Source organism: Antedon mediterranea, chromosome 7, assembly GCF_964355755.1.
Source record: "Antedon mediterranea chromosome 7, ecAntMedi1.1, whole genome shotgun sequence".
In the NCBI taxonomy this organism is placed as follows: domain Eukaryota; kingdom Metazoa; phylum Echinodermata; class Crinoidea; order Comatulida; family Antedonidae; genus Antedon; species Antedon mediterranea.
The window spans coordinates 10,618,466-10,646,162 of NC_092676.1; the positions used below are offsets into that span (position 1 = coordinate 10,618,466).

The 27,697-nt window shown below is 31.9% G+C and overlaps 1 protein-coding gene, 1 long non-coding RNA gene and 1 pseudogene across 4 annotated transcripts; 1 reads left to right on the plus strand and 2 right to left on the minus strand.

Moving 5' to 3' along the window:
- Nucleotides 1-666: 666 nt before the first annotated feature.
- LOC140054686 (uncharacterized) lies at nucleotides 667-4,058 on the minus strand. Of its 2 annotated transcripts, none has more exons than XR_011846554.1 (3): nucleotides 3,737-4,058; nucleotides 3,082-3,223; nucleotides 667-1,075 (listed from the first exon to the last, which is right to left on the minus strand). It is a non-coding gene; the product is annotated as an uncharacterized lncRNA (long non-coding RNA). The 2 variants fall into 2 exon arrangements; XR_011846555.1 differs by lacking the exon at nucleotides 3,737-4,058 and adding an exon at nucleotides 3,469-3,706.
- Nucleotides 4,059-6,874: 2,816 nt separating this feature from the next.
- LOC140055145 (organic cation transporter protein-like) lies at nucleotides 6,875-27,154 on the minus strand. 2 transcript variants are annotated; one of them, XM_072100373.1, is made up of 11 exons: nucleotides 27,130-27,154; nucleotides 15,467-15,852; nucleotides 14,747-14,850; nucleotides 14,374-14,528; nucleotides 13,888-14,056; nucleotides 13,019-13,148; nucleotides 12,502-12,590; nucleotides 11,642-11,850; nucleotides 9,078-9,186; nucleotides 8,706-8,915; nucleotides 6,875-7,827 (listed from the first exon to the last, which is right to left on the minus strand). In XM_072100373.1, the coding sequence occupies exons 2-11, from the start codon at nucleotides 15,836-15,838 to the stop codon at nucleotides 7,737-7,739; spliced, it is 1,638 nt and encodes a 545-aa protein (XP_071956474.1). In that variant the 5' UTR covers nucleotides 15,839-15,852; nucleotides 27,130-27,154; the 3' UTR covers nucleotides 6,875-7,736. The 2 variants fall into 2 exon arrangements, with proteins under 2 accessions (XP_071956474.1, XP_071956473.1); XM_072100372.1 differs by lacking the exon at nucleotides 27,130-27,154 and adding an exon at nucleotides 25,405-25,437.
- On the plus strand, nucleotides 23,614-23,731 carry LOC140055792 (5S ribosomal RNA; annotated as a pseudogene).
- Nucleotides 27,155-27,697: the final 543 nt, after the last annotated feature.

Below are 27,697 nucleotides of genomic sequence, written 5' to 3' on the forward strand. Positions count from 1 at the left end.
TCAACGTTGAATCAACATAGAAATTATCAACGTTGAAACAACGTTAAAATAAGTAACGTTGAAATAACGTTGAAAAAATGGTTGAAAATGAAAGTTTGCCTCAACAAAAATGTCAACGTTGATTCAACATAGATTATCAACGTTGATTCAATGTTGAAATTATTAACGTTGAAACAACGTAATAATTAAGTTGAAATGAAAATTTGCATCAACGTAAATTTCAACATAGATTTAACGTTGAAATTATCAACGTTGATTCAATGTTGAAATATTAAAGTTAATTCAACATTATCCGCAAACGTTGAAATAACGCTGAAAAACTGTTGAATTAAAGTTTAAATTAAAAAAAATATCAACGTTGATCCATTGTAGAAAAAATAACGTTTAATCAACGTATACAGATCAACGTTGATTCAGTGTAAACACATTTTTACCGTTGATTCAACATAGAAATTATCAACATTAATTTAACACAGCAATGGTTTAGTTATTAGAAGAACAGCTTATAGTAACACAACCAAAATAAATCAAGCTGAAATCTGGCATATTTTCAATGGTAATTGATTTGTTGAATTACTATATCCAATTTGAATCAACGGTTTTAAAGTAGTTGGTAGTAAAGTTACTGTTATGTCGCAGAATCCATCAATAGAGACATTTTATAAATACTGTATATCTCACTAATCTTTAATTTCTATAAAAACATAAAATAACATTTAATCAGGTGTTATCAAATCATCAGGCAAAATCCAAGCAACAATCAAATAATGTACATCCTCACTGACAGTTCTCAGGTACCAATGTTAAGTATAAAAAATATACTAATAACCAGTTTGTAATATGTTTGCCAACTAACATGATTGAATAACTATAAATATTGGCTGATTACAGTAAAACACAATAAATACAACACACGTCACAGGTGCCTTGTGCTAATGTTGCAGAAGTCCAAATGATGGCAATAACACATTACTGTAATTGCATTGTTCCGATTAGTCAATAAACAGTTGCCTCGATTCCTGTGTTGACATTGTCCTATGGTTTCCAAAAGTGTGGCAATATTATTTTTCCAAACCTGAAACAAATTCAATCAAGTTACTGTAGTTTTAAACAAAAATAATACAGTAAAAAATTAATTGAAAGATTTATTGTCCCCAAAAAACATGAACAATGAAGATTAATACAATCATACTTTGAATACCTTGCCATTTTGCAATTTTAACAATTTAGATATTCACTTGCCGTAGAAAATAAACAAAAACAATAAAGATTTCACTTAACAAAAATACAAAATAAACAGTATATTTAACCAAAAACCAATTGTTTGTTTAAATTGTCCTTTTCAGGTACAAATGCATTTTTTAAAATCTAATTTTTTGGTCAAAGTGAACAACTCTACAGTGACGGCATATTCAACAAAACATTTAAAAAAAAAATTGTTCAGTTCAATTATATCTTTAACACATTGTTCAAAAATCATACTGTACATAAACAAAAATTCAATTCAGAACATCATTTCACACTTACACGTAAAATATGCAATCAATTAAATTCATGTAAATAATATTGCAACACTGTATTAATATTTACGCCGTGGTTATAGGATTCCGGCACCGTAACTCAACTGCCCAGCGTTAGGGAATCCGACACGCTATTGCGCATGCCCAGAGTGAGGTAATCGGCGACTCTATTTTTGTCTACAACAGACTAAAGCGTGGTTCCCACTAGCGACGCAACACAAGGACGTAACGCAACGCAAGTGAATTGACCAATCACAAGCGATGGCTTATTCGCTTGTGATTGCTAACTGTCTATAACTTCGCTTGTTATTGGTTAAAACGCTTGTGTTGCGTTTACGTCCTTGCGTTACGTTCTAGTGGGAACCAAGCTTTACAGCGATGGATCATTTTAATAGCTGCGGCACGGCGAACTAGCCGGCCTACATGCCTAATAATACTAGTAGGCCTACCAGCTAGATGTGACCATTGGGCCTATTTATTTCGTAATTAAAAAAGTCGTTGCTTCATTCATAACTTTATGAATTATAATTACATGACTAGTTTTAATTTTTATGATTTTTCAAGTACAAAATAAAAGATTTCATATAACGCATTTATACTGTACATAACATCATGCAGCAATCGTATACAAGTTGATTTGTTGACAGCAAAAAAAAAACCAGAACTGTTCGGGAGAAGTCCGTGTCGCAACGCTACGCTATTCATTTTCGTACATTTCTTGAAATACGCAAGCTGATTCTTATCAATATCATAATAATTATTTTAACGCGTGGCGTAATTATTAATTCATGTATGGAATGGCCTAGGCCAAGTTTCATCCATCGCTCTCTCCCCCGCGCGACGACTAACTAGGCCACAGCAAAGATATCTTTGGCTACACAGTACATCCCTAGTTAACACTCCGACTCTCGGGTAATGTGGTGCGCGGTCTGTGGCACTAGTGCAAGCTATAATTATTCCGCACGACGGCTGCTGTCAACAAATCAACTTGTATACGATTGCTGCATGATGTTATGTACAGTATAAATGCGTTATATGAAATCTTTTATTTTGTACTTGAAAAATCATAAAAATTAAAACTAGTCATGTAATTATAATTCATAAAGCTTATATATGAATGAAGCAACGACTTTTTTAATTACGAAATAAATAGGCCCAATGGTCACATCTAGCTGGTAGGCCTACTAGTATTAGTAGGCATGTAGGCCGGCTAGTTCGCCGTGGCGCAGCTATTAAAATGATCCATCGCTGTAAAGCTTGGTTCCCACTAGAACGTAAAGCTAGGACGTAAACGCAACGCAAGCGGAAAAAAAACACCAGAACTGTTCGGGAGAAGTCCGTGTCGCAACGCTACGCTATTCATTTTCGTACATTTCTTGAAATACGCAAGCTGATTCTTATCAATATCATAATAATTATTTTAACGCGTGGCGTAATTATTAATTCATGTATGGCCTAGGCCAAGTTTCATCCATCGCTCTCTCCCCCGCGCGACGACTAACTAGGCCTAGGCCACAATTTATTCAATTCAATATTAAAGTTAAGAACTATAAATACCAACCTTTTGTATATAAAAATATTGATCATCCATTAGATTTTTCTCGTTTGATTCACATAGAAAAGATTATAGGCCTACATGTACTTCATTATTTTGTACTCTAGCTAGGCATAGGCCTAATAAGGGCCTTAGCTAGGCCTACAATCTGAAATAAAGAAAGCGAGTAAGTTTAACAAATAGCCGTCCTAGGCTAGCATGTGTTTGTATACTATAATACTAATATTAGCATTAGCAGCTACTGTAGAAAGCCTAGCAGAAAGCAAGCTAGGCCTAGGGCCTAGGCCAACTAATTAGGCCTAGGCTAGGCCTAGGCCTATATATTATGTTATATTTATGTATACTTTTGGATAAATAAAGAAAGTATTGAACTAAAGGCCTAATAGTACATACCATTTTATAACCATAATAAGTACAGTACTGTAGTTATCCTTGGCAAGGCAAATGTTTGCCATTGACAGGCATGATACTAAATGCTTCCACTAGGCCTAGTGAGTGAATTCAGTTCATCAGTTTGGCAGCCTGCCTAGCCTACCTATTATAGCCTAGCTAGCTATGCATGTGAGTGTGGCCTACTAGACTAGAGGCTACCTATTGATAAGGGTAAAATAGTCAAGCTTATAAATTAGTAGATTACAAATAAAAAAGATTGTTTTCCTACCTGAAAACATACTTATTTGACAATTTCAATAATGAGCCTTTTTTTTTCTACACACCACTATTACTGTAGGCCTAGCCTACGTCGAAGTAACTGAAATTACTGACACCAGTTTCAAAATTTTATCAAAACGAAACTAACCAATGACAAGCTCGTAGGCCTATCTATTCTTATGAAATTTGATCTTGCATGAAAGGATCATTCAATTTTCAACACAACTTCTAGAACATTTTTGTATTATACAGAGACAATAATATTTGCCAATCTAAAATTCCTAAATAACCAATAATCATTTGTTTTACAATAAAGGATGATAAAATAAACCGCCAACTGAAATCTAATGTTAATTTAACGTTAAAACATCAATGGCAACGCACTTAAACACATATAATTATTTAATATTAAACGTTAAAAACATGTCATTTTAACCAAAGTATTAAATAGAATTTATCTTTAATTTAACGTTTAATTAACATTGAAAAACAAAAATAATAATTGTTTGAAAAAACAACATAATTTCAAGAGTTTTTCAACGTTGAAAACATGTCATTTGAAAATGACAATTGAATTTCAACGTTAAAATAACGTTGGAATAACATTGAAAAACAAAAATAATAATTGTTTGAAAAAAATTACTAGTTAGAAATACAATGTTATTTCAACGTTGGATCAACATTGATAAATTAACGTAAATTACTAGTTAGAAAGACAATGTTATTTCAACGTTGGAGCACCATTGATAAATTAACGTAAATTTCTTGTTAAAAATACAATGTTATTTCAACGTTGGACCAACATTGATAAATTAACGTAAATTACTAGTTAGAAATACAATGTTATTTCAACGTTGGATCAACATTGATAAATTAACGTAAATTACTAGTTAAAAATACAATGTTATTTCAACGTTGGATCAACATTGATAAATTAACGTAAATTTCTAGTTAAAAATACAATGTGATTTCAACGTTGGATCAACATTGATAAATTAACGTAAATTTCTAGTTAAAAATACAATGTTATTGCAACGTTGGATCAACATTGATAAATTAACGTAAATTTCTTGTTAAAAATACAATGTTATTTCAACGTTGGATCAACATTGATAAATTAACGTAAATTTTTAGATATAAAGACAATGTTATTTCAACGTTGTATAAACATTGATAAATTAACGTAAATTACTAGTTAAAAATACAATGTTATTTCAACATTGATAAATTAACGTAAATTACTAGTTAGAAAGACAATGTTATTTCAACGTTGGATCAACATTAATAAATTAACGTAAATTTCGAGTTAAAAATACAATGTTATTTCAACGTTGGATCAACATTAATAAATTAACGTAAATTTCTAGTTAAAAATACAATGTTATTTCAACGTTGGATCAACATTGATAAATTAACGTAAATTACTAGTTAAAAATACAATGTTATTTCAACGTTGGATCAACATTGATAAATTAACGTAAATTACTAGTTAAAAATACAATGTTATTTCAACGTTGGATCAACATTGATAAATTAACGTAAATTTCTAGTTAAAAATACAATGTGATTTTAACGTTGGATCAACATTGATAAATTAACGTAAATTACTAGTTAGAAAGACAATGTTATTTCAACGTTGGATCAACATTGATAAATTAACGTAAATTACTAGTTAAAAATACAATGTTATTTCAACGTTGGATCAACATTGATAAATTAACGTAAATTACTAGTTAAAAATACAATGTTATTTCAACGTTGGATCAACATTAATAAATTAACGTAAATTTCTAGTTAAAAATACAATGTGATTTTAACGTTGGATCAACATGGATAAATTAACGTAAATTACTAGTTAGAAAGACAATGTTATTTCAACGTTGGATCAACATTGATAAATTAACTTAAATTACTAGTTAGAAAGACAATGTTATTTCAACGTTGGATCAACATTGATAATAAAATGAAAATTTCTAGTTAGAAATACAATGTTATTTCAACGTTGGATCAACATTGATAAATTGACGTAAATTTCTAGTTAGAAAGACAATGTTATTTCAACGTTGGATCAACATTGATAATAAAACGTAAATTTCTAGTTAAAAATACAATGTTATTTCAACGTTGGATCAACATTGATAAATTAACGTAAATTTCTAGTTAAAAATACAAGGTTATTTCAACGTTGGATCAACATTGATAAATTAACGTAAATTTCTAGTTAAAAATACAATGTTATTTCAACGTTGGATCAACATTGATAAATTAACGTAAATTTCTAGTTAGAAAGACAATGTTATTTCAACGTTAAATCAACATTGATAAATTAACGTAAATTACTAGTTAGAAGGACAATGTTATTTTAACGTTGGATCAACATTGATAAATTAACGTAAATTTCTAGTTAAAAACACAATGTTATTTCAACGTTGAATCAACATTTATAAATTAACGTAAAACATTTGTTAGAAAAACAATGTTATTTCAACGTTGGATCAACATTGATAAATTAACGAAAAACATTTGTTAGAAAGACGATGTTATTTCAACGTTAAATCAACATTTATAAATTAACGTAAATTACTAGTTAAAAAGACAATGTTATTTCAACGTTTGATTAACATTGATAAATGAACATAAACATTCTATTGAAAAGAAAATGTTATTTCAACGTTGATTCAATGTTTATTAATAAACGTAAAAAATATAGTTAGGGAAAAAATGTTATTTCAACGTTGATTCAACGTTTGAAATACGCTGACAACATGATTTCAACAAATCAACTATATTTCAACGTTGATTCAACGTTGAAATTATGTTCTGTGCCCACTGGGTAGGCTTAAGAAACACATTTTAAACGGCTTTCAACATGGGCCGAATCATCCGGGTCTTAACGGGACGCGCTAACGGGACAAAGATAGCGCGCAGACCAGAACAACAATATTCGGCCACCCGGTTTATTATGCGGTTATCGGGGTTTCACCCAATTACAAATAATAGGCATTATATATCATCAGTTCTCTCGATGCGGTATAATGTTGATTTTTGCTAACTTCACGAAAATAAACAAAACAGCAAACATAATATACCTAGGCCTACTAATTGCATTGTAGTAGGCCTACATTTGAAATAAAGAAATAGTCAAATATATTTAGATTTCATATTTAATGTAATAGATCCCAAATCACAACAATACTTTAAATATGTACGACAATCAGATTATATATCCTATTAAAAATGGCTGACTTTGACTCAAGAAAAAGTAATTAACCTATGGTTATAAGAACAATAGTACTGTTTTGAAAGAATTACGATAGATCATGTAGGCTTGAGATGCTACTAAATAATTCTTTTATTGAAAAATTATTTAGACATTGCATAATACTGATTGAAATAAAAAGTTAAGTTACTATTTTAGCCAATACAAACCAATATAAAATAATACTCAAACATATTGGTAACATATTTTAACAGTATGTACTGTTAATAACTTAAGTCTATTAAAAAAAAAACCACTTACTATTATATAACACACTCAAAGTACATTTTATATATTTATCAAAATCAGTCAAATGATCGTTAAAAAAGTATCAATTAGAAGGCAACTGAAATGACGCCTAATAATTTTAAAATAGTTTGAATTTTCGTTTAATTTCAATTATGAAAATATGAACAATTAATTACTATTAAAGTAGCTAGAACAATCTAAACACGTTTACAGACATTTTTACAGGCTAGCATTTTAATATCTTAATTGTATTCACAAAATATTAATATTTGTGTAGCTGTGATTATTGCTAAATTTCAAAATAAAGATCTTTCATAGCTATCAATATTTCAACTTGTCGAATAGTGCAAGAAGGTGTCCACAAGTGCGCAGAATACGTATGTTAACAATCATTTTGAGGATGGAAAGCAAATGAATTTCACAGAATTCTTCGGATTGCATAATTGGTAAATTGTATTCTTTATATTATTATTAATTAATTAGAATTTATTAGAAATTGGGTTCAAACTACTAACTTCTCATCGACTTCGTCATCATCAGCTGCAACTTTCAGCTCGTGTGCGTCTCCATTCGATTTATTTTGTCTTGGCTTTCTGAAAAATAAAAATAAAAAATTTAAATCAGGATATTAAATAACTAATAAAAAATTAAAGTCGGTAAATATCAATCAATAACGTTTTTTCGTAATTAATAGTGTTTAAAATGTGAAGAAAGCAAGATGACGATTCACAATCATGAAACAGATATTTCTTAAATAGACGGCGTACAATTAATAGTTTATTTTGACCAAAATACTCGTAGGCCTACCAATCTTTTAGGTTAGTAACTCACTGTTTGCTGGAAGGTCCAAATAAAAAAATACTGAGAATTAAGGTTGTCAAGTTAATTTCCCATGTACGTAAGTTCGGAACCTCTACTTTATGAATTACATTTCATACCTGCTAAACTTGGAGATTTAATTTTAAAGGCTTACTCCATTTTTATAGTTTAATTAATAATAAGGCACTCGGCTATTAGAGAAATTCAATAAGTTTAAATGGTAGGGGTCTAATCACCTCCTAATGAAACCACAGTCTTGAAAGTGGATTTGTTTTAACACACATTCCCAGTATGTATGATTTTGGGATCAAACCACTGTTTTAAAAATTAGTTAAGTCCTTAAAACGCATCTGGTTTCTAATGAATAATTATGCATTCACTTTTTCCGTTTCACGGAACGACGGAAGGTGACACCGTGTTGTGTTAATAAAAAATTGTATAGGCCCTACAGTATTGAACGGCACCGTTTTCGTTCCGTAAATGTACAGCTGAACTCTTTACCCGATGTTAAAGCGCTTTGATCAATCCTCTTTTTGAAAATGGTAATAATGAATTGTGAGAATAATGACCGAGCGTACAACGCGATACACAATCAAACACTGTATCAATTATTCTGGTTATCTTTTCAATGCTTAATCATAATTATACTTACTTTCCAAATGCCTCTCCTTCTTCAATTGTTTCTGGTAAATTAGTACCTATTGTTTCTGGTAATAATAATCCAAGAAGACCTGCAGTAACCGACAGAGAACTGAATAATACTAGTGGTAGCGGTTCCCATATGTCCGAGATCACAAGTGCTAAAGGTGAAATGACGCTTCCTAGTCGACCTGACATAGAGGCTAAGCCCATTCCAGCGCTCCTAAAAAAATAAGTTATATCTCCTTAGAAATCAACCATGATTTCGTCTTGATTTTTGTGTCGGATTTTGGTTGACTGCTTTAAAGATAATCATTAATTAATATTAATTTTGATTAAAAAAATATTAAGCGTAATGTGTAATTAATCAAAAAAATACATTTACCTAACAGGAGTTGGAAACAGCTCAGCCGAGTAGACGTAAACAACGCCAAAGGCAGCAGTAAGTGCAAATTTTCCTGACATTGCAACAGTCACTCGATATACACCCGGGGCTATAGAAATAGGTACGAAGAGTATGCATAACGATTAGTTATAAGTGGAATTAATATAAATTGTGTTTAGAATAAAGTTACATTACCTACCTAAACATACGGGTAAGAACAATTTACAATGAGAAATCATTTAACGTTTCACTATTTTTAGATTGAAAAAAATGCAATATGCAAGGTACCGCATATGAAGTTTAGTCACGGCGAGTGAGTTGGGCGACATTTTCACATCATTTTTCATAAATGTTATCAATTACTCCAGGTGTATTAATTTCAAAGTTTCACACAATAATCATTGACATAAATTAATAAAATAATGATGGCAGAAGTGCCGGTGAGAGGCGGGATTTCACTTGGCTGACCAAGCCTTAGTACCGCGTTGGGTAAGAGAAAAAATTAGAATAAGAGGTAGAGTAGGAGAAACAAGGCCACATACAAGGCGGAAGTCGAGCTCAAGTTAGTGTTTACCGACCGACCAACCAACCGACCGATCAACCGACCGACATAGTGAGCTGTAGAGTCACATTGCACGTGACTAAATACAAAGAAGAAAAGGGAAAAAGAAATGGAAAATAATAAACAAGTCAAAAATTTGTTGTTTGCATCAATAGTTGTAGGCCTTTATTCGTCGTCCGTTGAGGGCGCATATCATAAATACGCTATTCGTTCGCAGTTAATGTCTTGATGCCTGATGCGTACCAATTTCCTTATATTTTTTTGAAAATTCAGTATAAATATATATTTCAATAGGCTGTTGATAAACAGGAAAAAATCAAATGTCATTCATCTCCATTTCAAAAAGGCAATAAATCTCTTATTGAGAACTACCATCCTATCTCTATACTTTTTAACTTTGCAAACATTTTTGAGCGTGCAGTTTTTGATAAAGTATATAAATACTTTGTGGAAAATATACGTCTTACTCAATTCCAATCTGGGTTTACACCAGGTGACCCGACAACGTATTAACTTCTCTATGTGATTGATACATTTATTAGAGCTTTAGATTTAAAGGTATTTTCGGTATTTTTGAATATTTCCAAAGTCTTCGATATAGTTTGGCATAATGGGCTCATATACAAATTAAATCAATATGGATTTAATGGTAGTCTTCTAAAATGGATTCAAAGTTACTTAAACTCACGCGAACAACGTGTTATTATTGAAGGAACTAGCAGTCATTGGGTGACCATTGCAGCATAAGTATCCCAAGGATCTGTTTTGGGTCTATTTTTATTTATTGTATTTATTCATAAAATAATGATATGGTTGATAATATCAAATCTAATATTAGAATATACTTCGTTATATGATATTTGTACAGATCGTAATATTTCAGAAATTTTCAATTTCAAAAATTAGAATAATAGTGATCTTAATGTAATTTATAATTGGGCAAAAAATAAAAAGCAACATTTAATGCTAACAAAACAAACGCTTTTTTTACACGTAAACATTTAGATAAATATGTTTAATGTTGATCATCCGCTTCATTTCTTATGTTACTGCCCTTATTATAATACACAATGTTCTACTTGTAAGCACTAACTCAATTATTGAGGATGCCAAAGAGTTTTCTTTAACGTATGATTTTAAATTTTTAAGTGAAAATTTTATTTTTGGATCCAATCTTCTTTCGACTTGTGAAAATGCTTTATTGTTTTATTATGTAAAACAATTTAATGGAAGATTTGATTGATGTTACTTTGATATGGCAAATTTAAATTTAGAATATTTTGATCTTCATTTTTGTGTTTCAAGGGACAATACATCTTTAATAATAACTAATGAATTAATTTTGGAAACTAATTTGGAAATTTAATTTTGGAAACTAAACTAAGTTTACGTAAACTGGATGGAGTACTTATCTTAAGATACACAAGACCATATACTTAGCTGCAGTCGCGTGCTTAAATTTGAGTTAGTGTTTACCGACCAACCGACAGACCAACCGACCGACCAACCGACATAGTGAGCTGTGAGTCGCGTTTGCATGCGACTACACATTTTCCCATAATGAATAAGATCACCGCACGCAACGTTGTAGTCTGATTTTGTGTATTTCATATAGGCTATAGGTTAGTAAGAGAAATAAAAATACACTAGAAATAAAAGGTTACTTGCTTACTCTTGGACACTATTGTTGACAATCACTATTTACATGCATATGCTCGGTTTATTTTAAGGTAACAGAGTACATTTATGAATAAATATTATATACAATAATGTTTTCGTCTTTAAAGGTTAAAAATGTGAAAAATAAGTACATTCTAATAATGTAGGCGACCCGGCGCTATAAAAACCGACATCATAGGGATTGATATTTTTGTTAATTCCACAGTTTGGTGCGGTAATTGACAATATAAAAATAACTGTTACAGCTGAAGTGCATATGAATTGATTATGCAATAGAGTTGTCAACATATTTCTAATGTATAAAAATAATACATTGACTCACCAATAAAAACAGTTAGAAAACAGCATGCTCCACCAAACAAGATAACAAAAGCCAGTATTGGACGCCTTCCAAAGCGATCAATAGCAAATATACTAAAAATACGAGCGGGAATCTCGACTAGTCCAGACAACATAAATGCTACATAAGGGTCAATGCCAAGATCAGCAGTGCTCAGCGAAAGACCAAAGTAGACCATGACAACAACAAACCTAAATAAAAGAATAAATAATATATAACTTATTTATTTTTATGACCATTTCAACAAAAGACCCATGGCCGCGTATCCTCACTAAACACACTTGTTTCCATTAAATCAAGACAAAACTCTTTCATTATTTTGAAGGAAATTTTAACAGGCGTGTTTGATCTCTTGCTGCGACAACAGTAACTGTAACATGTAGATACAGTATTCTCCAAAGCTCGGTGACTGTTAACTAAACATTTGAGGAAGCCGGTTGTCCAATCAAAAGGTTTAGGGTTGTGGAACTGATAGTGCCATACGGAGTTCAGCATCCTGTTGTTAAATTATATTGGTTAGATATGTACAGCAGCAGCCATGCAGCCACATGACCACATCAATGTTGGTATAGGATAAAGCCACTTTGGTTGTGAAGATGTCGAATAATTCTTGTACAAGCTTTAGAACATTTCTGGTACCAGATCACTCTTTGGTTAAGGTACGCTTTGACACTAATATTTATTTGTTGAATAACACACCTCTAATGTCATATACTGTATGTTAGAGATACAAATGCTGCTTGGTTTTCGGCCGTTGTGACCATTAAATCATATTGAATGTAATAAAATTATCATATTTTAATATTTGGAGAATATATAATAATTTACATATTGTAACTTACCAATTGTACATAACGTTGAGCGTTTTTTTGCGAAGGTTAGGAGTACGAAATAAATCAAGTGCTGTGTATTTTCTATCTGATTTTTCTTCCTATAAGAATGATTAGTTTATGTATAAATCTATTATTTATCACTGACAGGTATTATGAGTATATATGAAATCTACAGTATTATTAGCCATTAGGGCCTATATATATGCAAATAATTATAAACAGGGAAAAATGAACTGTAAGTAAATGTAATAGCAAAAATGGAATGGAAATTTACTATTTAATATGAAATATTTAACTTTCAATAAAAAATAAATAGTATTTAGGAGTACATTAGACAGTATAATGAACACAAACATTGATTGTCGACATATATTTATCCGAATAATACACTAGTAATTGATTATTTAATAAAACGCTATTTCTATTAATTCTCAAATTAGTTATTGAGACAGGAACGGAGGATGCACATACCTCGCATAATAACTTCAGTATGGCGATCTCAATGTATTGATAGGATAATGTTTACCTCGAGTTTTTCATCAAACGGATGTTCAGGAATGGTAACTTTACTAGCACGAGCAGCTCTGTGTATGATAGCTTCGGCTTTTGCAACTTCTCCTTGTGAAAGCAACCATCTTACTGACTCTGGCAGGAAGCTGGTAATATTTAAAATAATCATAATTGGATTTATCGAAATTAAATTTCGTTAGTATAAAATACAAAGGGAGGGATTAAGAAAACGTGCTGATATTTCTGTTTATCAAAGATGAATAAGTCATTCGATGTTCCAATCACAATCAGGGCTATTAGTTCAAAGTGTTATGGAAATACTACCAGTGTTTTTGGCAATGTTTTCTGGTGCTAGTACAGGTACCTGTATTCTATAAAGTTGGCTTCATTCTGATATTACAATGGCTTATAATGATCGGTTCAATGCATTAATCGCAGTAATTTTACTGTAGTTAATGCTACTATAAAGTAATAATAAGCCTAGTTCTATAATATCGTTACACTAATTTACCGACTTCGCACAATATTCATTGTGATGTAATAAAATAAGCATCGACATAAAGTAGGCCTCCTGTTGAAGGTTTCTTTACCCTAATAATCGGTGGTTATTTCTTTTTTTGTTGCTTATGATTTTATTTCAGTTTTTTTGGGTAGTGAAACAAATACTTTTTACTTCTAATTTGATTTCTTTAAAAATTAGTCAAGAATGTTTCGTAATTTTTGTTCTTGTTCAATGATTTAAAACAAATTTAGGGCTATTATTGAAGTATTGAATTGAAGGATACATTATATATCACACTAAAATGACCGTTAGATTATTGATTGCTTATTAGTAATGAATAATTAGCGATATAGCGATATAATGATTAATGGTTAAATATTTACGGCATGTATATAACAGCCACAGCCGTAGGCACTGACAGCACAATCTGTAGCTTTCTCCAATCACGGACCAGGTACCCTAAAAATGCCAAAAGCATGATGCCAAGACCCCAGTATATTGGAACAACATTTCCAGCAACATTTCTCCACTTCAAACCAACGAGTTCAGTTGCTATTTGTGAGATACAAAATGTAAAATAGATTGTTAGAATGTCCATAAACCTGACGTGTAAGAAAGAAGATTATAATGTGTTGAATCCTTTAAATTTACACTCTATACATACTCTATGCTGTAATAATGTAAGACATTTTTTATTTTTAGTTGACCTGAGTTTCTAGAAACATGCCAACATTTAATACCCTCGTTAATAAATGATGGTTTTAAACCCTCATTTTTTGACGAATTACTTTTAATATTTTACGAATGAATTTTCATTTACCCCACGCTTTGAAACAAGGAGTTAATGGAAAGCGAGTTGAAAATCTTACCGAAGACAAATGTTATAAGGTATATGCCCATGCTTGCAGTAGCGATAAGAAATCGAAGGCAGACATAAGCAGCAAACGATTGAACAAATGCTGTTATCAGACCAAGAGAAGATTGTAACACTGCACATATTATCAATGTTGGTTTACGGCCAATTCTGTTAAACAAATGAAATATTTAATGTTTTCTGTACAGAAAATATAAAAGTTACTTAAAAAACATTCAAACGAAGTTGGAAGTTCTTATAAAGCAAAATCAAATGGTATATCAATAAACCTTAATGAGACTAATGGTTGTGTGTCTTGTAGATAGTAAATCAATCATTATGTTTGATTATTCAATAATAAAAGGGTAAATAAAATGTAGAATAAATACCTATCTGCTACAGATCCAAAGAAAATAGAGCCAACCAGTAGACCGAAGAAATATACAGACTGCGCAAGTGCAGCACTTCTCTTGTGTTTGCATACTAATGTGAACTGGACGATAAAACAGTTTATTATCAGGAATGTATAAATAGAAAGAACAAAACATTAATATCTGCAATCATGATAAATCTTATCGTTCATTCAGCAGCTAGGGTATATGTAACCAACGATATACATCGTACAAAGTCATAATAAACTAATCAGTAAATTCACGCCAAGTCTGTATTTTGTTATTCCACCAGTCTAAACGTTTCAATATGTGTCTACAAATAATTAGTTGATGCCGTCAAAATTGTTACATATTACAATGGCAGGTTTAGAAAGTAGAAAGTGCTTCACTTAAAACAAATGTACAAATATTTTTTGAATGCTAACGTGAATAAATTAGTTACATATTATAACCAATCAATTCAGATATTGTATTGTTAATGTATTGTATTGTATTATAATTATACGTGGTATAAAATAGGATAAGCACTTTTAGAATTATTCCGGCATATTGGCTGTAAAAACATAAGATGTAACGAAATGAAAAGACGTAATATTACCCAGAGTATGTGTAATTTCACTCTTCTCTGATATTACGTTAGGCCTACTGTATGTTTATCCCGATTAATACACACTAGTTAATGGTACATATGGTGGAAAAGTATTAATTTCAACTTACGTCTTCCTGTATTGTATTAGTATACTGAGAATGATCAAATTCGTAGCCATTAGTACATTCCTCCAGAGGAGCATCTTCTGTAACATTGAAGTAAGAAACATATTGCATACAATTATGTTCATTCCGTGCTGTATCTTCATCATCCACAGGAACACTGAAGCTTGAGTTCTGCAATTGACATTCATCTAAAGTAGTACAGTTTGTAGTGAGGGTGTCCGGAGGAGCACACCAATGGTCAGAGGCACCGCCTAAGAAGACCTGGCCAAGATGGTGGAAAGCTACGGAAAAGGCCAACATGCAGTACCAGTGGTACACCCATAACTGATACGGACTGAACTCTCCAATTCGCGCCAAAACGTCATCTAGCTTCATTGTTTCTTAAAGTACTGCAAAAAAAAAAGATACATAATTTGAGTCTGAAAAAACAATTTGTCATTTGTATACTTTAGTGAAATTTACCACAATGTGGCATGTAGAAAGGATGTTCCATGTCACTCTCAATACCTAAGGCAAATTACCAGAATGAATCAGTAGATACTGCATTAATGAATAATTAATGAGCTGTTATATTGTTACACCGTAATTATTAGAATTATTAATACAACATGTTGAAAATATTTAAAATGCATTTTTTAGTCGTAAGTTAATTATTTAATATTTCAACTTACCATACCATTCTAAGGATTAATTATTCATAAAGATATTCTCATTGAAAAACAAATCATAAAAAAACATTATTAGAATTAGAGCTATAAAACAACTGATGAATTATATATAAGAAACGCGGTACTGTATAACACATAGTAATAGTGTCAGGCCGCAGTACATTTAAATAAATGAATATTGCAATGGTTATTGCCGTTATTAGTAAAGTACAAGTAATCGAATCACGAGGTTAATGCATTCTGCAATAAAGTCTAAAAAATATCACTATCCAGTCTTACCGTATGCTAGCAAATAATGTAATTAGATTTTTCTTTTTATGTCTTGTATCATTTATTCTTCCGTTTCAAATGGTATTCTTATTATAATAGATCATATTATATAATAAAAAAGTATAATTTAAAGTTCAACTTTCTGAAAAAAAGCGACCGCATTTAAAAGTAGGCCTAAACAAATTAGTGAACACATTTTTCTACGTAATACACGAAAATAAAGTAAAAATACCGATTTTACACTCAATTATTAATTTTCATATACAGGTCATGATAAATTTCATTCATTCGTTCATAAACTCTAAGTGCGCTCTCAAATAATAATATTCGTTCAATGGGCAATACTGCTTTTCTTAAAAGGGACAACTTGACCGAGGACTATATTTTTACAACGTATTTGGGATGTACATTATGATTTCAGAACAATTGCGAGATAAAAGATATCGCCGCACGCCGTAAATTGCTGTGACGTCACAGGTGCATCTCAAAATCTACTTAATGAGTCCAGATAAGCAAAGAAACAATAAAAAAAAATCAACATTTATATTTTTTACGATTTATTTACAAAGTGTATTTACTAGAAATTTTGCGATTTGCCAGACTTTGCTAGAAAACTCATGACGTAAATTTTGCGATGCGCCTGTGACGTCACAACAATTTACGGCGATGGCTGTACGGCGAGCGCGTGCGGCGATATCCTTAATCTCGTGATGGTTCTGAAATCATATATACATCCCTAATATGCTGTTAAAATATGGACCTCGGTCAAGTTGTCCTTTAAGGCTTTCTCTTGATGAAATGTTACCTGATGATTTGCAAATTGAAATCCATTTTGTAAAAACATGACTTTTTTACCTTTTGCTATACAGTTCATCACATTTAATAATTGAGCGCATCTTGTTTATCCACACCCGATTTTCTTTCAAATTGTGATAATTATGTTCCTGCTCGGGAAATGTTCGTACCAATATTTTCATGTTGATGACGTCATCTTGTTTTAATATTATTGTATATTGACTAATATTGTATTGAATCTGTGAATTGCTGACCTCCAATTTATTTCCACAATATAATAAAATACATACATAAATGCAATGAAGTGATTATGTGGGGGGAGAGTCATATAAGTCATAAAGACTTTAAGTTTGACCTATCTCCATACAGTTTAAACATGTATTAGGCCTACAGAAGGTGTTCAAAAAATGTTACCTATCGGATATTGTCAACGAATGGCCAGCCTGGTTTAACAAGAGTAGTATAACCTTCGTAGGAGTCACATAAAAAAGAGCTCATATTTTGTTTGTGTCTGATATTTCCTCGATTTAAATATGTTTTTTCTTTGTCCTCTTTTCTTTATGTTTCTTTTTAATAACACCGTAATGTTAAACAAAATAGAATAGAAAGATCCTGTAATTTCTATAAGCTACATTTTATGTAGTATACATTTACAGTATATTTGTATATGACCAAGAGTAATGAGTATACGACCAAGAGTAATGAGTATACGACCAAGAGTAATGAGTATATGACCAAGAGTAATGAGTATATGACCAAGAGTAATGAGTATATGACCAAGAGTAATGAGTATATGACCAAGAGTAATGAGTATATGACCAAGAGTAATGAGTATACGACCAAGAGTAATGAGTATATGACCAAGAGTAATGAGTATATGACCAAGAGTAATGAGTATATGACCAAGAGTAATGAGTATACGACCAAGAGTAATGAGTATATGACCAAGAGTAATGAGTATATGACCAAGAGTAATGAGTATATGACCAAGAGTAATGAGTATATGACCAAGAGTAATGAGTATATGACCAAGAGTAATGAGTATATGACCAAGAGTAATGAGTATACGACCAAGAGTAATGAGTATATGACCAAGAGTGATGAGTATATGACCAAGAGTAATGAGTATATGACCAAGAGTAATGAGTATATGACCAAGAGTAATGAGTATATGACCAAGAGTAATGAGTATATGACCAAGAGTAATGAGTATACGACCAAGAGTAATGAGTATATGACCAAGAGTAATGAGTATACGACCAAGAGTAATGAGTATATGACCAAGAGTAATGAGTATATGACCAAGAGTAATGAGTATATGACCAAGAGTAATGAGTATACGACCAAGAGTAATGAGTATATGACCAAGAGTAATGAGTATATGACCAAGAGTAATGAGTATACGACCAAGAGTAATGAGTATATGACCAAGAGTAATGAGTATATGACCAAGAGTAATGAGTATATGACCAAGAGTAATGAGTATATGACCAAGAGTAATGAGTATATGACCAAGAGTAATGAGTATATGACCAAGAGTAATGAGTATACGACCAAGAGTAATGAGTATATGACCAAGAGTAATGAGTATACGACCAAGAGTAATGAGTATATGACCAAGAGTAATGAGTATATGACCAAGAGTAATGAGTATATGACCAAGAGTAATGAGTATATGACCAAGAGTAATGAGTATATGACCAAGAGTAATGAGTATATTACCAAGAGTAATGAGTATATGACCAAGAGTAATGAGTATATGACCAAGAGTAATGAGTATATGACCAAGAGTAATGAGTATATGACCAAGAGTAATGAGTATATGACCAAGAGTAATGAGTATATGACCAAGAGTAATGAGTATATGACCAAGAGTAATGAGTATATGACCAAGAGTAATGAGTATATGACCAAGAGTAATGAGTATATGACCAAGAGTAATGAGTATATGACCAAGAGTAATGAGTATATGACCAAGAGTAATGAGTATACGACCAAGAGTAATGAGTATATGACCAAGAGTAATGAGTATATGACCAAGAGTAATGAGTATATGACCAAGAGTAATGAGTATATGACCAAGAGTAATGAGTATATGACCAAGAGTAATGAGTATATGACCAAGAGTAATGAGTATATGACCAAGAGTAATGAGTATATGACCAAGAGTAATGAGTATATGACCAAGAGTAATGAGTATATGACCAAGAGTAATGAGTATATGACCAAGAGTAATGAGTATATGACCAAGAGTAATGAGTATATGACCAAGAGTAATGAGTATATGACCAAGAGTAATGAGTATATGACCAAGAGTAATGAGTATATGACCAAGAGTAATGAGTATATGACCAAGAGTAATGAGTATATGACCAAGAGTAATGAGTATATGACCAAGAGTAATGAGTATATGACCAAGAGTAATGAGTATATGACCAAGAGTAATGAGTATATGACCAAGAGTAATGAGTATATGACGCAACATAAATTTATATAAGATGGAATCATTTCTGAGAACATCTTCTTTGACGAGGTGGTCAAATCTAGTCGTAACGGCTTATACAATAACGATAGAGTTCGTGAAAGTAAAATTGGAAAACAGATATTCTTTATCTACTCAGTAACGAAAAAATGTTTTCATGTTTTATAGGCCTATAAATAATATACCACTTGATAAATTTAATATTTTGGTAAAATTGTTACTGTCATAGTCGATTGAAATAGCATAGTACATGTAACGATTCACCACTACAACGTTTATATATTCTGTAATTATTAATTAATACAAACGTTGAGAAGCAAGAAAGTACGAACCAACTTTATATAGGCCTACCATCGATTAAACATTCTACAAGTAACGAGCGATTTTGAGAGTTAATTGGCGGATTAGATACACATGCCTAATAACCTATATTATCTAAATATGTAAAGTGCATAGACAGTTCATCTCAGTATGTGGACATGGTCGTAATTGGATTTTGTAAATATTAATATTTTTTAATATATTACTATCTACTTTTTCTAAGTAGGCTCAATTGGAAAACAGGATATACGGTATGATTTTTTTTTTCATATCATCTATATAATGTTAATATTTTAAGAAGAATAAAGAAATAAATGTTATTTTAAATAAAATTGAACAATTCGTTTGGTGGTTGCGAAATTGTCTACATTTTTGTCGAAGAAGTACATGTTTCTTATGTTCATACATATCATCTGACAATATGTAGATAATTGTGTGCGTGTACATGCAACCATACCATGCTGTCTCATTGGACTTCAGCCTACTTAATATATGTATGCAAATATATATATATATATATATATATATATATATATATATATATATATATATATATATATATATATATATATATATATATATATATATATATATATATATATATATATGGCTTTGATTGTAATAATGCTGTTAGTCTATTGTTAGCTGAGTTAATTCATCTAAAATGTGGATTTACATTAGCTAAATATATAAATGACATGAAGGATGTTGAAGATGAATACTATTTTCCGGTAATTTGCCCATTATACATAAAATTCAGAAAACAATTAATCCCATAATTTTACTATCTATCTATTAATAAATTATGTTTACTCATGTCAAATATTAATTTATCAAACATATAATCTAAATGTATATTTAGAAAGAACACATCACTATTTACCAATAATCTAACAAACTTGTCACAAAATGAGTCCAAATTTTTTATCCATGGACTTAATTCATACTCGATTTGTGTTTTGTATGTAACATTAGGGCTGAGGGATGGGGAAGGGGATAGGTACAAAGAAGAACAATGTTTAAATATATTCTTTATTTACTCAGTAACGAAATATTGTTTTTATGTTTTATAGGCCTATAAATAATATACCACTTGATACAGTAACACATTTGAGATTTAATATTTTGTTAAAACTGTCAATGTCATAGTCGATTGAAATAGCATAGTACATGTAACGATACACCACTACAACGTTTATATTTTGTGTAATTATTAAATAATACTACAAACGTTAAGAAGCAAGAAAGTATAAACCAACTGTATATAGGCCTACCATCGAGTAAACATTCTAGAAGTAACGCGCGATTTACCGAATTTTGCCCTTACGTAAATGTATATATTCATTCATTGTTCCAGGTATGCACCTAGAGTTAATTGGCGGGTAAAATCTAAATATGTAAAGTGCATAGACAGTTCATCGACTCTCAGTATGTGGAAATTGTCGTAATTGGATTTTGTAAATATTAATATTTTGTAATATATTACTATCTACTTTGTATAAGTACTCTAAATTGGACTGATGAAGGGCTAGTGTTGCCTGAAAGCTCTGCTACTTTTTCAGGCTGTTTTGCTTTATCGTTTTTATTCAGCTTTTTGTATCACCATTCACATCCAGCCACTGATACCCACAGCATTGTCATTATTTTCAATAATTTGCATTTGGATTAATTAGAACGGTGTTATAATTATTGTTATAATTAAAGATACATTTATTGCTTATACAACAAACAATTTTATTAAGTAGTAGGTCTAGATGAATATGAATGCATACTAATCTATATTATAAGTGAGAGAGTTTGTCTGTCTGTTTGTTTGTTTGTTCGTTATACAAATTTTTGTTACTGCACGTAATCTTACATATGGAGTATCAAAATGACCGCAATTGTACCGGGAATGTTCTAAGCTATATTTCAACATCATCCGCCACCTAGGATCCAAGTTAGGGACCAAAATGTGGTCAAAACCCCCACTTTCGATGTTTGTTCGTTATACAAATTTCTGTTTCTGCACGTAACCATACGTATGGGGTATCAAAATGATGGCAATTGTACCCGGAAGGTTTTAAACTACATTTTAAAAAATTCCCCCGACTCCTGGGATTGTTGTGGGAGGGGTGGGTAGTGTGGTGGTTTGTGATGTCACATTTTTGCTAGGGCTCGGGGTTGTAGGCTATCGCATTGTAAAATATATACTACAAAAGTTTTACAGTATTTGAATTATCCTCAGCAAGGCGTTTGGGGAAATATAGATATAGATATACATATTTTATTCATTAACCAATATGACACCTATTCAATTACACATTTAGCAAAGTATTTTAACCATATCCAGCTATGTATCGGTCTCTTGGATTGTCTCATTACAGACATCCATACCTGTGTGAACATACACATGTTGTTTACTGTTACTGTGTTCAACTACATCACCAATCCTCCAAGAAAAAAACCTCAATTGTGGGAGAGTGGGGTTGGGAGATAGGGTTTGGGTTCAGGGGATTTAGCTTACACCAAAATTGTGGTTGGAAAATGTTAAAGTATTTAATTATCCCTGGGAAGCGGATGGGAGTTTGGGTTGGGGATGTAGGCCTATCACATATCATTTCAAAACTGCCACTGAGGGATTATGGGTTGGGAGTAACAATAACATCATTAGACCCATCATAGCTATGTATACTCCTCTCAATTTGAAGCTTAGGTTGAATCGAATTTGTCCATCACTGGGAAGAATTTGTTTTTAAGAGTATGGGGTGTTTACACCAGAATTGTGGTTGGAAAATGTATTTCATAATCCCTGGGAAGCGGATGGGAGTTTGGGGTGGGGATGTAGGCCTATCACCATGACCGAAACTGTATTTGGAATGTTTTAAACTACATTTGGAAACTGCCACTGAGGGATTATGGGTTGGGAGTGATAACATAATTTGTACTGGAACCGGCTTCAACACATCACCCAGTGTATCTGGGGTGTGTTTGTAGGGGGAAGAGGAGCGAAAATACTAGCGTAATGAAGTAGCCTATATGATTGTATTGTACTAGGAAAAGTTACTAAATTTGAACTGTCCAGGAGAGGAGTTAAGGTTTGTTGATGGTGGCTGGGGTGGTGAAAGAAGAAAGAAGGCTGGGGGACCGCAGTATCTAAATTACATATTTTAATTATCAGCCAATATGACACCTATTCATTTACACAATTTACAACGTACTTCAACCATTATTAGACCCATCGTAGCTATGCATACTCCTCTCAATTCGAAGCTTAGGTTGAATTGAATTTGTCCATCACTGGGAAGAATTTGTTTTTAAGAAAGAGTCTGGGGTATTATTGAAGAGGGGTGGAGGTTGGTGAGTACAGACAGATACTGGCGTCGGGTGTTATGTACTGAGAAGACTGTAAACTAATTTTGACACCCGCCCTGGGGCGGGTATAATTGCTAGTTAAATATATATGCAATCAAGCAGGTGCTTGTTGTTCAAATGTCTACACGTATTGACTCAATAACGTATCCGTCTAGCTAGAACTTTTACGATACACAAGCAGTGTACCGGTATGTCATTTCGGTAACAGATTTCCTATCAGTAAAACAAATTGCCTGAAAATGGTTATATTACATATCATAAAATACGTCTTTACCACGTTGAAACACCGGTTCTCGTCAGATCACCGAAGTTAAGCAACGTCGGGCCTGGTAAGAGCTTGGATGGGAGACCATCTGGGAATATCGGGTGCTGTATATGGAGCTGGGGTCCCGTTAGGCATTTGAAATCAGCACTGCTGACTCTTATGGCAGCCCCTGCATCTAGTATCTGCCCCAGACGTATTGGCTTATGCCTTTCCTCTGGTTAAGGTGGGCACTGGACGAGAGAAGTCCTTGATCAATGTTAGTACCGATCAAGGTGCTTTAGACAGTCCTGGCTTTGTTTTTATCAAACCTGTTAGTGGCGGTAATTATCGCTGTTGGTTTCGATTGAATAAAATAAAAATAAATAAAATAAATAAATAAAGATGTGACATTTTTTCTTCATTTCACTTTTTAGAGGAACATTTTATAGGATTATCATCAGATAAGGGACATATAATTAGTGTCGTGTGCGATGCGTACGATATTACAATACACATTTATGTGTTCCATTACAGTTTTTAAAATATTGTAAACACTTTCGGCCTACCACTTTTGTTTAAAAATTCTCAGTAATTAAACCTCGCAATTAAAAAATATATAATATCGACAGTGTCGACAGTGTACAACGTACAGAAGTGGGGTAAATATACGTTATCACTTTTAATCAGATATCGCAACATTTACCAGTATTATAGACTGATGAAAAGTTGCGAACGCTAATAAGGAGATTGGAAGCATGTCGATTATCGTACGGTATCATGAGGGACAAGACATACTGCAGTTGCGTTTCTTGTATTGGCGGTATAGTATAGTACCTAATCATATAAATCTATAGTCAATTATACTATGAAAATACCCGATGATCAAGTTCGAACCAAGGATAGTTACATGGAAAGTTGAAGCACTGTCCTGGCTGATGTTCATAATGTTTTTGAAGAGGGTCAGGCTAATGTTTTGTATCTGGAGAGGCTACAGTATCGCATATTATGGGATAATATTGCATTCAGCTATATAGACGTTTATTTATTTATATATAAATGATACCGTTCGTGTATCGGGTGTGAATAGATGAAATGCATTCGCTGCTTCCTATAGAGTTGAGTGCAAATCATTATATGTTTATTCATTACATAAAAGGGATAGTCTTAAAACCGCATTGTAAACTGATATGAGTGGCTTCTCTAGCAAAATCGATTATGAAATAATAACAAGGAGTAGCGATACAATGAATGTAACCAAATCTGCGCCACATAGTACGTATTTATGAATAGTCTAGGCCTACTATCTACAATCATACATATGCATGGGCTTTTGTATGATCGTAGAAAGCCACAAATGAAACAATGCCTGTTTATTTATTTATTATCCTGACTAATGTATTTGCAAATTATGTAACCTAGTTATCGACTTTACAAAAATAGTCAAACAAATAGTTAAACATTACTCGCCATCTTGACTAAGATTTAGCTGCCAAAATGGCGTCTAATATACTCCACCTTTCTTCAATTTGTTCGTTATGCAATCCATATACACGGGGTACCAAAATGACCGCAATGTACTGGAAACTAAAGCAAAACATTCTGAGGGTGCGGGGAAGGTATTGTATTATAGCCTTGAAGGGTAGTAAACTACTGGAATAAGGTGGGGTTATGGTACATTATGATCTCTGGAGCGGATATTTCGTCTAGTAACATAAAGTTCACATGATTATGTACATGACTACTTAACACTGATTAAGTCACATCTTAATTATAGCAATTTGAATTAAATATTTAAACATTTTCTTACCTTACACGCAATACCTCCTCTCGGTATCGTCTCATAAAACGAAATAAACGACACGCTTGATTTGTTTTTATAACAGTGCCTCGATCGTTTTATGTTAATGCGTTGCAACGCTGTTCAAATATTATATTGATAATGAGAAAAAAGATAATAATATTCATATTCAAGAGATAAAAGATTATTACGCCTTGAAAATGGGAACTGGAAAAGTAATAAACATTCACTTTCGTGAACAAAATTGTTATTTCTATTGAATGTTGTTAGTTAAATTTTTACTTTTTTTCCCCAAGATATTATGTTATGAATGAATTAACCTGCGTAATATTAATTTTATCAAATTGCTTATTATTTTTGATAAGGAAGATTGAATTAACTTAGGCGTATTTGATAATGTATAGGCTAATAATAATAACATACTATCACAATAACATTTTAATTGAGATATTTAATTAGCAAATAAAGATTAGCTATGACCTACATTTTAAAGGCTTTCGATTGTATGTGAGATAATTCTAAAATATTGATATTTCTGTTTTACACAAGATGAAGACGGAAAACAAAAAAAGAAAGACCAATTCATATCTCTATAATATATTAGGACTAATTTGGAACAGAATATTTCTAAAAATGTTGCTGTATTAAAAAAAAATGGGATGAACCCATTCTTCGTAGACATATTTACATTTAAACACCTGCTACTGCAAATGTATTATATCCAGCGTAGGCCAATCTCAGTAGATTAACCTACAGTATATTGCAATCCATTGTGTAAATGATCACCTTGGTATTTAATTATTGGTATGTTACGATCCATGAGATGTGGTATACGTTTTTTATATATATTTTAATGACAATGAAAATTGAAATATATAATATTCCAATTGATAATTTTATAATTTGTATTATGTTACAACCTTCGTTTCCGTTATTCATGTTTTATATATTATATATAATTTAAGACTTAAGAAAACTCTGTGTTTCATGAATAAAGCAGCTTATCCTCGACTTTCACAAAAATTACTTTTAATTAAGAACAAAAAAATAACATTTCAGCTTACAACGTACGTCTTTTGCTGGAAAATTGTTTTCTTGTAATTAACACTGTGTGCATGCCTGTTAAACGTTAGTACAATAAAACATACCATCATATGGATTTTATCTAGGTCTATAAATATTCATATTCTTAGATACATGAACGCTTAGACGGCAAGCCTATCATGCCGCTGATAATGTCGATAATGTTCAATTCAGATGCAAATCTTTAACTGTTTTTTGGAGTTTGACATTGCTCTATATTTATTCTGTAGCTTGTAATACTAGTAAAAGTCCAGTTTTATAGTATAAAACTGACTCCAAATAACGAAAGGCAAGCCATGATTCAACAGGAATTTGATTTTAAAAACAATTAATTTAATAGAATATAAGTTGCCGCCATGCATGACGCGGAGTCTGTACACAATTAGAGAGATACGAACTGTAAACGACCTTTTCCAAATAAGGAAATAATACGATGGAAAATGATTTGTGTATGCAGCAGGCATATTTCAGCAATGAAAACTGTATGTAACGTATATTATACATGATGTATTTACGATATTCAACAACGGTCGATGATGTTGTTGAAGATTTTGAATAAAAAATACACATATTAATTAAAGGTTATCATCGAAATAAAACCTAACTTATATTTATAACTGTATAAACAAGTATAAGAACAGATTGACTTACTGCAATGTCCCGTGCCAATGTCGACGAGTATCCTTACATCGGCATCGCCTCAATAATGAGCCTGCACGTTACGCTTGGCATGTTTTTTACACACAGTGTGTGTCTTACGTATTCTGTGACCTGTCTACATCTATAATTACTATAATAATATTATAATAATTTATTCGGAAATTACACCTATACCTTTTAAACAACGGCCCTCTTCGTGAAGAAAGGTTTTTCCATAGTGACTACATACTAACAGTGTGCTACATTTATTAGTAACCAATAAATAGTAGCATTTTAAACTTGGACAAAATGACAATTGAAATATGACATTCAGTGCTAACAAAACGATAAAACATGATAACTTCATTCCTTCCTAAATTGATTATAATTTATTTTAAATTCTCATTCTCATTAAAGAGGGATATCTAGTATAGATGTTAATGTTTGTGAGTACACCTGCCACGCCAAAATTGATCCGGCCAAAATCGGTCCGGCCGGATCGATTTTGGTCGCCAAAACTGGTCCGGTCGGATCGATTTTGGCGTTGAACAGCCGCTAAAACAGGTCCGGCTAGGCCAAA